This window comes from Phacochoerus africanus, chromosome 8 (assembly GCF_016906955.1).
Source record: "Phacochoerus africanus isolate WHEZ1 chromosome 8, ROS_Pafr_v1, whole genome shotgun sequence".
Lineage (NCBI taxonomy): Eukaryota > Metazoa > Chordata > Mammalia > Artiodactyla > Suidae > Phacochoerus > Phacochoerus africanus.
This window is the reverse complement of record NC_062551.1, coordinates 96,864,322-96,876,643: the sequence shown is the minus strand read 5'-3', so window position 1 is coordinate 96,876,643 and position 12,322 is coordinate 96,864,322. Positions and strand designations below refer to the sequence as shown.

General features: G+C 52.8%; 1 protein-coding gene across 1 annotated transcript in view; it reads left to right on the top strand.

Annotated features, from left to right (window-relative positions):
- IMPA2 (inositol monophosphatase 2) overlaps positions 1–12,322 on the top strand; it is a 29,889-nt gene that overhangs the window by 16,855 nt on the left and 712 nt on the right. The window contains exons 4-7 of the mRNA XM_047793664.1: positions 963–1,008; positions 3,252–3,360; positions 10,808–10,916; positions 11,440–11,591. Coding sequence (XP_047649620.1) covers positions 963–1,008; positions 3,252–3,360; positions 10,808–10,916; positions 11,440–11,591 — 416 coding nt within the window. The remainder of the gene's footprint in view (positions 1–962; positions 1,009–3,251; positions 3,361–10,807; positions 10,917–11,439; positions 11,592–12,322) is intronic.

Genomic DNA, 12,322 nt, shown 5'->3' with positions numbered 1-12,322 from the left:
TTTTTTTTGGCCATGCCCGTGGCATGCAGAAGTTCCCAGGCCAGGGATTGAACCTGAGCCACAGCAGGAACAACAGCAGATCCTTAACCTCCTGAGCCACCAGGGAACTCCTGGACTCTGACTCTAACTAGAAGTGACATCCTGAGGAGTTCATGTGGGACCACAGGGCTCCCCTACCCCAGGGCCAGAGCGAGAACCTGGACGAGAGCGTCATTTGGAAAACAGCTGTGAGGGCGACCCTTGGGCTCTAGACACCACTGGGGGTGGTGGCCTTCCTGGGCATCCGGAAGCTCTGGCCGATGCAGCTCCTGTCCTGCTTGTGCCTCACCGCATGGGGACTGGGCAGGAGGGGAAGGACCTGCCACTGTGTGCCGTGAGCCACCCCCGCGGACTACAGTGGGGTCGGGCCCGCACAGCCTGGGCGGGGCTGGGCCCCAAGTTTCCTGAGTTAGAACCAGATCTTCCTGGTTCCTCCTCGTTGAGCTCTGACAATCTTCACATAAAGGAGAGGTTGTTTGGATGCGAGGTCACCTCCCGCCTTCCACTCTGTGGCCAGTCCCACGTGACTCCTGGGGTCACGTCAGGAGGCATGTGGTTGTCTTGGATCTGGGCCCTGAGTGGACACCTGGGACGTGGGTCTGGCCTTCGGGGCGGTCTCTGCCATCCCTTCGGCCTCTGAGAATCAGACAGCTGATGATTAAACTCTCTCAACCGGGTCCGGCGTGGTCACCGTTGAGTTCTGTCTGTAGGGCTGTCAGTGCTGCTTTCCCTCAAGGTCAGCTGTCGTGTGTCAGCCTGGCCTGCTTGTCTTGGAAGCACTGAATGAAGCTGTGCAAAGCAGTTATTGAGAACACTAACTCGGCCAGAAAGTGGAAAGACCCCTGAGCCTCCATCCACACAGAGGCTCTGGAGTTTGCCGTAGTCCATGCGTCTCACAGGACAAACGTCTGTCTTCCCTGCAGATTCCCGACCGTGGCAGTGAGCATCGGGTTTGCTGTGAACCAGGAGGTACTGGGAGGTGACCGGGGCGGGGTGGGGTGGGGGGTGCTTGGCTGCTGTTTACTCCTCTCGCTTCTTGGTTCCAACCTGTTTCCTTCTCCTCGTCCTGGGCCTTAAGGATGACTAGCAAATCCAAGCATGTGTTTTTCCAATCCGAGAAAGTAAACAGATGAAAACCGGTTTGGGGTGCGTGGGTTTGGGGCTCAGGCTGGGCCTCCCCCCACCACAGCGTCCGTTTGGTGATGCTGCCTGGAGGCAACATTATAGCAGATGTTCCCAGTTAGTCTCCGTCTGACCCCTGGGGCGTGTGATAGAGTCACAAAAAAGAAACTCCTATTTTTGGAGGACGTCTCTGATCCCAGTATTGTATTAGTTCTGATCTTCCCACAGCTGCTGGGTGAGAACGCAGCCACGTCAGGGTTCCCAGGGCCCCTTGGAATTGAGCTGTAGGAGCAGGGGGTGGGGATGACCTGCAGAGAGGGTGGGGTGGACTCGGCTTTGTTCCTCAGCTGCAGCGGTTACACCTAGGGAGCCTCACTCTCCCTGTAGGTACAACAGTCACACGTGAGCAGGACAGGGGCATGGGCTTTGCAGATGCAGCCCTGCTTGGACACTGCTGCCTCGTCCTCCTCCTCTGCCGGCACTCATGCCGGGGCAGGAGAGGGTCCCGCCTGTGAAAAAAGTAACTTATGGTGCAGATGAGCAGGGGCCTTATTGCTGAAGTCTGGCTGAGGAGTCACTTCCTCGCTGTTTCTCTTTTAAGTGTGCTCACTGAGCAATAAGCTCTGGGGTGATGTGCACACAGGTGACAGGGTCCCTGACCGCCAGGCTGTTGCCTGGGACAGGCCCTTGGGGGCAAGGATGGGCAAGGTGGCACAGCCTCATGGTGGAAGCCCTGGTCATGGGGAGCAGGCACCCCCCCCCCCCCCGCCCTGCTCCTGCTGGCAGAGGCTGCCTGGCTCTAGGATGGACCAGGCTTTGGGAAGCCCTTGAAGGCAGGGTCGTGGGAAGGGGAACAGCTGGGCTGCTGGGAGGTACGGGCTCTGGGGGGAGAGTCTGACTGCGGTCCTCCCAGCTGTGAACCCTTTACCTGCTGGCCCAGATGTCCCTCTGGCCTCTGGGGGACTCTCCTGTTCTCTGTCCCTTGGCAGACCCAGGCTTGCTGTCTGACATCGGTGCCCTGAATAGTGGGGAGTCAGGAAGGAAAGGCAGCAGGGGTACTGGGTGTGTGGAGTTGTTTCCCCAGCTCACCTCCTCTTTGCTTGTTCCTGTTGGGGGGCTGCAGCCTGGGGCCATGGTCAGGTGTGTGTGTGGGGGGGTGTCTGCATGTACACAGTGAGGGGGCCAGCCCCTCTGGCAAATCACTGTACTTCCTGGGCTGCCCCAGACCCCGTGATGCTCTTGGTTCTTAAGATGCATTCTGAATGCTTCCCAAATCAGCAATTTTGAGAGTTTCTTGTGGGGTTTGATTCGAATCATAAGAGCCTTTTTTACCCTCCCGGAAAAAAACAAGAGGCCTTTCTGAAGAATGAAGCTTTTTCAGAAACTTTCATTCACTGATGCTTGATTGTGATGTCAATGTTCAGTATAGTTTTATTGTTTAAACATATCTTTCTTTATTTATTTTGTCTTTTCGCCTTTTCTAGGGCTGTTCCCGCAGCATATGGAGGTTCCCAGGCTAGGGGTCGAATCGGAGCTATAGCCACCGCCTACGCCAGAGCCACAGCAACGCGGGATCCCAGCCGTGTCCGCAACCTACACCACAGCTCACGACAATGCCAGATCCTTAACCCACTGAGCAATGCCAGGGATCAAACGCCCAACCTCATGGTTCCTAGTCGGATTCATTAACCACTGTGCCATGACGGGAACTCCTAAACATATCTTTAAATATAGTCATTTAAGAGAAGAACATTTGCTTGCATGTTCTGGACTAATTTTGAATACTGACGCTGGTTTGGGGTTTAGTTTTGAATCCCAGGGCTGGTTTGGGGTCTAGTTTTGGATCCCAGCACTGGTTTGGGTCTAGTTTTTAATCTGGATGCTGATTTGGGTCTAGTGTTGAATCCTCATGCTGGTTTGGGTCTAGTTTTGAATCCCAGGGATGGGTTGGGATCTAGTTTTGAATCCAATGATGGTTTGGGGCTCCCCGTGGAAGCTGACCCCCATCCCATGGTCCTTGCCTTGGTGGCACCTAGAACTTCAAGGCTTCCAGCACCATGTCATGTTCTCTGTTTTCTGCCTGTCTGCAGCTGGAGTTCGGGGTGATCTACCACTGCACAGAGGAGCGGCTGTACACGGGCCAGAGGGGCCGTGGTGCCTTCTGCAATGGCCAGCAGCTGCAGGTTTCCAGGGAGACAGGTGGGCCATGCTCCATTCACTGGTTTCAAATGGAAAGTCACCAGCCAGGGAGGCAGTCCTGGGCGTTTCCTCTTGGGGTCCGGTCTCCTCAGGGCAGTGTGTCCCTGGGGGCTGGATGTCAGGCCTGCAGCATCTTTACGTTCCTGTGGATGTGGCCAGGAGCCTTCAACAGGCCCGCTCTGTTTTGCATACATCTTCTATCCTTAGTGTGAAAAGAAATCCAGCCTCTAGCTGCTGCCTGATCTCCAGTGGACCTGGGTGAGCAGGCCAGGGCCCAGGGCAGGGTCAGAGGTGGGTTCTGGCCCTCATCGCCTCCCAGTAGCTATCAATCATCCCAGTGTCACCTGGGGGTGTCACCCAGGTGCAATCTAGGGGCCCCAGATGTGGACCAGCTGGTTGACTTCAGTTCCTGTGAGGATGCAGATGGCCATGGGGGAGCCGTGCCCTTGAGCTGTGTTGTACCTACCCAGGTTTCCCTGTCGCTGTCATTCCTGAAGCGGGAGTTGAGGACACCAGTGGCCTTTACAAGGGCCTGCTGTTTGATCAAATCGCGTGTGGCACACAGAGTGGACCCTGTGCCTCACTGGCCTGAGAGGCAGTGGGAGGGGTCGACAGTGTCTATGCCTCCCAGCTGCCCTCAGCCAGGGAGGGGATGGACCCTCCTGCCCAGGTCAGATCTGCTGAGGTTGGTGAGAGATCCCCAGGGAGGGGAGCAGCAGGTCTGGGGAGCAGACCGCCCATGGAGGATGGACCGGGGTTGGGGAAGAGGAGAAGGAGGCCCAGGAGTCAGGAGCACCCAGAGAGGGGGAAGAGGACCACCCAGGAGCTCCAGCGGGAGGTGGGGAGGCAGGACCCTGACCAGCCTCTGCCTCTGCTGCCGGCCCAGCCCCCGCCTCCCGCCCCAGGGACTGTTTGGTTTGGCTGTGGAGACATCAGTGTTAATTACAGCCGCGCCTGCCAGGGTGACCACGGCCAGCCGGTTGTGCAATCAGGAGTGAGGGAGCCCGTTGTTGAACACACCGACTGAACTCTGCTCCACATCCTGTGTGTCTGTAACAGGGGCTCTGAGCTCGGCTCACACCCCCTTGGGCCTCAGGCTCCTCAGCATCCCGACATCCCCCCACCCCACCCCCAAGACAGGGACCTTGGTGAGGCCCTGTTGCTCAGACCGTCCATTCATGCCCCCTTGCCCACAACACAGAACCCCAACTTCCCTCTAAATCACTTGTGTTCCAAAGATCACTTGTGATTTCTTAAGATTCTGATTTATAAGTCTGGTGTGGTGTTTTCAGTTTGCCAGGTGACTAGGTGTCTACGGGCGCTGATGGAACATCCTACCCATCAGTGCAGTCCTTAGGTGTCATACAGACCTGGCTTCAAATACTCAGTCAGCCACCTTCCAGCAGGACTTGTTCCCTAACCTGGAAGCTCAGTGTTCACACGCACAGGGGGTGACAGTGGGGTAAACTGTCAGGAGGGGCCTGGTGCGCATGCCCAGGCGAGAGGAGTTACTTCAGAAGAGGCTGCAAATCAATCACCCACAGCCCATCCTTGAGACTGGGGCGCACTTTTGGAGGAAACAGTTGCTACAACCGCCCCCCCTCTGCCCCCCTCCCCGTGCTTTCCTTGCCTTTTCCTTCCCTGTCCCGGTGCACCTTCTGGTGATGCCTTCAGCTCACAAAAACAAAGACTGTGCTGCAAAGCGCAAAAGAGATGAGGTCAGGATTTCATCAGCAGCTTTTTCTTTGTACTCCGCCTTGCAGAACTTCAGACCACATGCAAAGGAGACAGAAAAGGACCCATCACACAGCCCCAGTGTTGTCACCTCTCAACCAATTCTGCTTCATCCAAACTCCCACCCATCTCCCACCACCCAAACCACACCCTGATACAAACCCCAGACATAGCATCACTTTCTAGCCAGTATTTCAGTACATCTCTAAAACATCCAGATGAGTCTTTGAAAACGTAATCACCACACCAGTGTAACACTCCTCTGAAAGTTAACAGTCATGCCTAAAATCACTCCTTTCCAGTGTTCAAAAAGGGGAAAAGGCTTCTCAAGGCCTCTCTCTGGGTCCTGGGGTCCTGGTGGCCCCTGCATCTGTCTGTGTTGCCGGGCCTTTTCAGTGGACAGAGCTGGGAAATAAGTTGTTTTTTAAATGTAAAATTCATCATGACTCATGCAAGTTCTCTATTCAGGTTCACAGCTACAGAATCTCTGCTTCGTTCTCCTCCTCCTCCTCTTCATTCTCCCAGCACAGTGACGCCAGGAGAGAGGAGCTTAATAATGTCAGTTCTAGGAGTTCTCATTGTGGCTCAGTGGGTTACCAACCCAACTAGTATCCATGACGATGTGGGTTCGATCCCTGGCCTTGCTCAGTGGGTTAAGGATCTGGCATTGCTGCAAGCTGCAGTGTAGGTCACAGATGTGGCTCAGATCCAGCGTTGCTGTGGCTGTGGCATAGGCTGCAGCTGCAGCTCCGATTCAACCCCTAGCCTGGGAACTTCTGTATCTTGCAGGCGCGGCTCTAAAAAGACCAAAAAAAAACTTTAGTTTCAGAATAATGACAGTAGCCCTGCTACCAGCAGACGACCAGCAGGTGTAGGGTGAAGGGTTTGGGTTGGGTCTTGGACATCCCACCAGATCTCTGAAATGGGTCCTGCTCCTTTGGGTCCATGCCAGCTGAGGGTAATCACTTAGACACATTTGTCCCACTTTATTGTTAGTTAAGAAGGATTATTTTTTTAAATTGGTTTTATTTTGTAGTCATGGTTTTTTTTTTAAAGTACATTTTTCCAAAATCAAATCGAAAAACCAAATCAGTTCAAAACAGTCTGGCCCCTGTCCTTGTCCTTGTCACCATCTAGGTAACCAGTAAAAACTGTCACCCATCTAAGCTCTCTCAGCCTGTTCAGAAAATGTGTACTTCACCTTTCAGATTTAATACACCTGATCTTTGCAGCAGTATCGTTCTTGAGCAGCCATGCATGTCCCCTATGTGGGCGTGCATTGGGACACTGAGGGTCTGGTCTCTGTGTGGTCATGGAGGCTCAGGGACCACCCTGAGGGCTCCCCTCAGTCCACTGCTTAGAAAGGCTCAAGGGAATGGTACCCCCAAGTTCTGACATTTCTTGCCTAAATGCCCACAGGATTATTCTCTTCTTTAGAGTAATTCCAGTAGAGTATATTGCAGTGTTGCTTCTTCCCAGCCAGTTTTCCTGGGTATGTCATGACACACCCTTTCAATAGGTAGCTTTTTTTAATTTTAAGAGTTTTCTTGAATTACGGTTTTTAGCATATATTTGTTTCCTAATTCTGTTGGTTTGTTTTTGTCTTCTGGGTCTCCTGTTACATGTCTTTTGGGTCTTCTCTGCTCACCTTATCTATATGTCACTGCCTCTTAAATCTTTTTCACCTTTTTCACTAGTTTTTTTGTTTTGTTTTGTCTTTTTAGGCACATGGGTGTGGCATATGGAAGCTCCCAAGCTAGGGGTCAAATTGGAGCTGTAGCTGCCGGCCTGTGCCACAGTCAGGTTCGTTAACCACTGAGCCACGACAGGAACTCCCTTTTTCACTAGTTTTTTATTTAAAAAAATGTCCTCCTTTTCACCCTCCATTTCTTAACATAATCTGTTGTATTTATTTGTTCTTTGATCCTTAAGTTTGACTCCCCCCCCCCCTTTTTTTGGCATGTAGAAGTTCCTGGGCTAGGGATTGAACCAGCAATGCAGCAGCGACTCAAGTGACAACACCAGATCCTCAACCACTAGGCCATCAGGGAACTCCACACCCTCTTTTCTGACTCTTTCCTAGATCCCCTTACCCTCCACACTGTTCTTCCATGGATTCTTCATTTCTTGTCTTGTGGACAAACCTTTGATCGTCTGGAGAGATGTTATTCTGCTCCCTATTTCCTCTTTTCTTATGATAATTGTGTGTGGGATTGAAACTTGATCCTTTTAAGTTACTTCTACCTGAATCTGGGTTCCTGAACTTTCCGAGCGGGGGAGGGGTCAAGTTCAAGACACTGTCTTTTCTAGCTCTAGAGCTCCCTCTCCTGTTGTGTTTTTGAAGTGCTCGCAGAGTTGGCCTGATTCGTGGATGTTTTAGTCCTGCTCCCTCCTCCACTGCTGCCCCGATCTTCTCTCCTGATTCCCGTCCAGTGTATGGGGTTGGCAGCCAAGCGTTTCTGCTCAGTGGGTTCTGCCCTGACAGGCCACAGGACTGTGGGCCCCCCTTGCGGCCCCGCCTCGCCCAGGGGCTCCTGGCGCCTCCACTTACTTCCCAGGCTTTTGGAGATTCTGAGGGTCTTCTGCTCCGGGTCCACTGGATGCTCGCCGCCTGATTTCCTCCGCAGGGCCTGTAGCTGGTGGTGGGTCATTCCGCCCGGGTGCCCACAGTCGGATCGGGTGCCCACAGTCGGATCGTGAATGTGGGTTCTGGTAGATGGTTCGTGTTTTGCTCTCCTGACTGCTCTGCGTGTCAGAGGTGCCTCGGAAGAGGCTAAACTACCTCGAGGTTATGTATATTTGCATGGCACTCTTTCCCAGGATTCTGCACAATCTTTTTTTTCACTGTTACTTGGTTTTGAACATAATGTGTTGAGGTGAAGGTCGCTAACATAAAAGGGCTGTTGAAGTGGACATTCCGAGGCTGTCAACGTGTTCATCCCCCACCAGGGTCCCCCTCCCCGTGGGGCACTCTTTGGCTGGCCCCTGCCCAGCCCCCAGCCTTCTGGCTGTCTAGTTCTGGAATTTTCAGTTAAGTACAGCCAATTTTACATTTCGTGTGAGGGGCTAACGATCTGGAAGCATCTGGAATCGTGAGTACGTGACCCGTTGAAGGTGGTCAGGAGGGCTCCATGGTCAGAACCAGCTCTGCTAATTTTCCAGACTTTACTACGGCGCAGGCGCCTCTTTCCTGCGCATGCGTGTGTCAGGGCGAACGGAGGCCTGATAACTGGGCATGTTAACGTTACTCTCCCTGAGAAAGGGTTTTCAAGCTGTTGGAAGGGAAGGACTTTTTTTCACCCTAAAAATTCTGTTACTTGAAATATATGCGGAGATGCTCTACATCAAAACCCATTTGATTTTTTTTTTATTGTGGTAAAATATATGTAACGTAATAATTGCCATTTGAACCGTTTTTAAGTATATTTCAATGACATTAATTACATTCACAATGTGCAGTCGTCACCTCTATTTCCAAATTGTTTGGCACTCCAAATAAACTCTAAACCCATTAAGCGATAGATTCCCATCTGGCCGCACGCCCAAGAAGTCAGAGTATTTCAAATTAAAAAAAAAATACGTATATTAGTATTTGATTAAGAGCTAAGCTATTATTAATTAAGGATAAAGGGTAATGCAAAAGTCATAGGCACGTGGAGAGCTAGTCAGAAATAATCGTAATATAAGACAATGTTAAGTAGCAGGGATTATAATTTTGTTTCCTTTGTTTTCTTATCTGGACCAAATAAAAGAGTAGAAAGCATGTTGCCAGCAGGAGGCAGACCTCAGACTCCTGGCTCACCTTGGTCTCACTGAGGAAGAAGCACATTAGCCAGAGTGAGGAAGGGGGGATACCTGTGGCTGGGAAAGCAGGGCCCTGGGCAGGCGTATCTTCTCACAGGTTAAAAACCATGGGGAGAAGCCCTTTGTTTCAAGTGCTGGCTCAGCCCATTGAGGGTGGGGTCAGGAGGTGAGCTCTGGAGAGCTAACTGGGTGATGTCCACCGGGATGGCCCCTCCTGTGGGCAGGGTCCCCTGCAGCCCCGCCAGTGCCATGGGACACTCAGCTCTGTGCTGGTGCCTGGCGAAGGATGGTTTAGTCCTGAGGGCGGGTAGCATGGTATGGGGCCCGGCGGTTCCCAAAAGTGTTCAAAGTATAAAATGGGAGCTTCCATCTTCATTTGTCTACACTGACCTCTTCACAGTGGAGTCTTTTTATTTCAGACCTACAGATTGTTTTTATATTTGTTGTCACGGTGTGACAATTTATTTGTACAGTTGGTTTTAAGGTCTTCTCTTACCATTAGAGCCAGTCGGTTCCAGCTATTGATGTAACTGTAGCTGCAATTTTTGTGCAGGACTGAGAAACACAGTGCATTATTTGTTGCGGAATCATTGCTGCTAAACAACTACTGTCTTTTTATTTAACACAACAGTTGAATGCCTGAAGAAGTTGTAGTGGCTTTATTATTTGTGAATGCATCTGTGTCTCCTCACACATTGTTTTACTGCTGCATTTTTTGTTTGTTTTTAAAACTAAACTGCAGTGTTTCCTGGAATGTAAAAAAAAGAGAGAGAGAGAGAGAGCTTCCGATGTAAAAAAAAAAGGGGGAACTGGGTATAGATTCTGAGTCTCCTACCAGCTGTCTGGTCTCTGGTGGGAGATGACTGCAAAAGCCAGGTGGGACTGGCCACTGAGTGAAGTGATGCCAAGTGTTTTTCCTCCACTCCATGGAGAGGCTTTGATCTTGTGACTGAACACAGGTGTGGCTGATCCTGCCTGAGCTGCAGGGCCTGATGAGACAGCACTAAATTCGATGTGTTTGGACAAAGTGCTGTGACCTCCCTCCTCTCCCAGTGAGTCAGGCATTGAATGGGACCCAGTGTGACCCGAAGGCTTCCTGCATAGCCTCACCCCCTCATACCCCCACAGGACCTGTAGGGGTGGGGGCGACTCCCCAAAGGGCAGCAGTATCCGCCACCTGATGCCTGGATTATTCCTGGGGACTCTTTTCCAAAAGCATTGCTTAAAAGTCACCTCCACTGCAGGGATAGTTCCGTCTTCGTCATCACAGCAGCTAGAGAAAGGTTTTGTTGTTGTTTTGTTTCATTTTGTTTTGTTTTTTGCTTTTTAGGGCTGAACCTGCAGCATATGGAGGTTCTCAGGCTAGAGATCGAATTGGAGCTGTAACTGCCGACCTACACCACAGCCACAGCAACACCAGATCCAAGCCATGTCTGCGACCCACACCACAGCCCACGGCAATGTTGGATCCTTAACCCACTGAGCGAGGCCAGGGATCCAACTCGCAACCTCATGGTTCGTTTCCACTGCATCACGATGGGAAATCTTAGAGAAAGGTTTTTAAGGACAGATATATTTGATGGGGCATTTTTTTCCCTCCAAACATTGGACTTCCCAGTTCGGAGTCACTTTGTTTTTATTTGTGATCAGATGGTGGTGGTTCCTTGAGCCCCCAGACCCTTCCAAGTTCATGAAAAGCTCCCCTGAAAAGAGAAAGGTGGAAAACCTGCTACCTTTGTGTCTGAAACAAACAGCAGCCTTGAAGCAGCAACAGTTAGAGAGTCGGATGTGGATTCCACTCTTCACCGCATGGCCCTTTTCAGCGCAGCTGAGGGTGACCCCGAATCTGAGAAGGAACGGGAGACCCAGCACTTGGTTTCTCTGACCTGGGGCACTTCCTTCCATGCAGACCTCTCCAAGGCCCTGGTCTTGACGGAAATCGGTCCCAGGCGCGACCCCGCGACTCTGAAGCTGTTCCTGAGCAACATGGAGAGGCTGCTTCGCACTGGGGCGCACGGGTACATACACGCTTCCACCCAAGGCCCTGGGTGGGGGTGAGAGATACGTGCTGTGCCCTGCGGGAGGCGGGCCTTGGGAGCTGGAGCCCATCAACCCAGTGCGTCCCTCTCTGCCCTGTGCGCCCAGAGTGCAGTCGTCCCACCCACCCACCCCTGCCCCCCATGATCTGGTGGGGTCCCAGGGATGCCAGCAGCTCCATCCCCATCCTCCCCCAGACCTGTGCTGTGACAACACACACACATGAGGCCCTTTCATCCAAGGTTGTTAAACTCCAGAGCATCCAGGCTTAGTCCTTCCGCCGCACTGGCCACATCTCAAGTGCTGCAGCCTTGGGCATTGGTCACTCTGCACGGTGCTGAGCAGCCCATCACCGCAGAAACTTCTCTTGGACAGCATGGCTCTGGGCCCGGGGTTCAGAATCCAACATTGAGAAGAGGCCCTGTGCCTCCCTTTTAGCTCCTGGGCCCCTCCCTGCCCTGCAGAGGGGATGCCATCCAGTGCATTTGCCCCCCCCCCCACTAGCGTCCGAGTCATTGGCAGCTCCACCTTGGCGCTCTGCCACCTGGCCTCAGGTGCTGCAGATGCCTACTACCAGTTTGGCCTGCACTGCTGGGACCTGGCCGCTGCCACTGTGATCATCCGAGAAGCAGGCGGCATCGTGATGGACACGTCAGGTAAGCCCCAGCCCTCAGACCCTTGGTCTCCGGGGGAAGGACCACAAGACACCAGCGACACCCCAAACCAGCATCCCCTCCTCTGCTGACAGACACCCGAGGGCGGGCAGTGGTCCAGGTGCCCTGTTCCTCCCTGCCCAGCTCTGTGCCAGGATAGGAGGCTGGGCAGTGATTGTCCCAGCTCTGTGGCAGTCTTCTAAGCTCTTATGCCCCAGCCCCTCCAAAATCCACCAAGACCACAGAGCAGGCTGGGTGCGCCCCAAGGTTTTGGAAGATGGGTCTGAAATGTTGCCTGTTCCTCTGCCTCAGAGCCACTGTGCACAGTGACCAACCCCATGAGGCACGGAGTGGGGTGGAGTAGGGTGGGGTCCAAAGTGCCCCCCACCTGGGGCTTTCCACACAGCCTCATCTGACCTGATGTCCCCTGTAGGGTCAGGGGACTCCCCCACTTAGTCCCTAACCTGTGCAGAAATGCTGGGCTCCCATTTAGCTATTGGGCACAGTGGGCCTTTTGCGCCTCGCCTGCTCCCTTTTCACTCCTCTGGAAGGCCTGGTGGGGCTCTGGGAAGGGTGAAATTAAGAGGCTCAGGCTTAGGCTCAAGAACGGGCAAGCCTGGCTTGGGTTAAAGATGTGGACACACACACACACACACACACACACACACACTCAGACATGTGTGCTGAGGTCCATCCTGCCCCAGACAGCTAGTCCCCAGAGCAACTGCATTGCG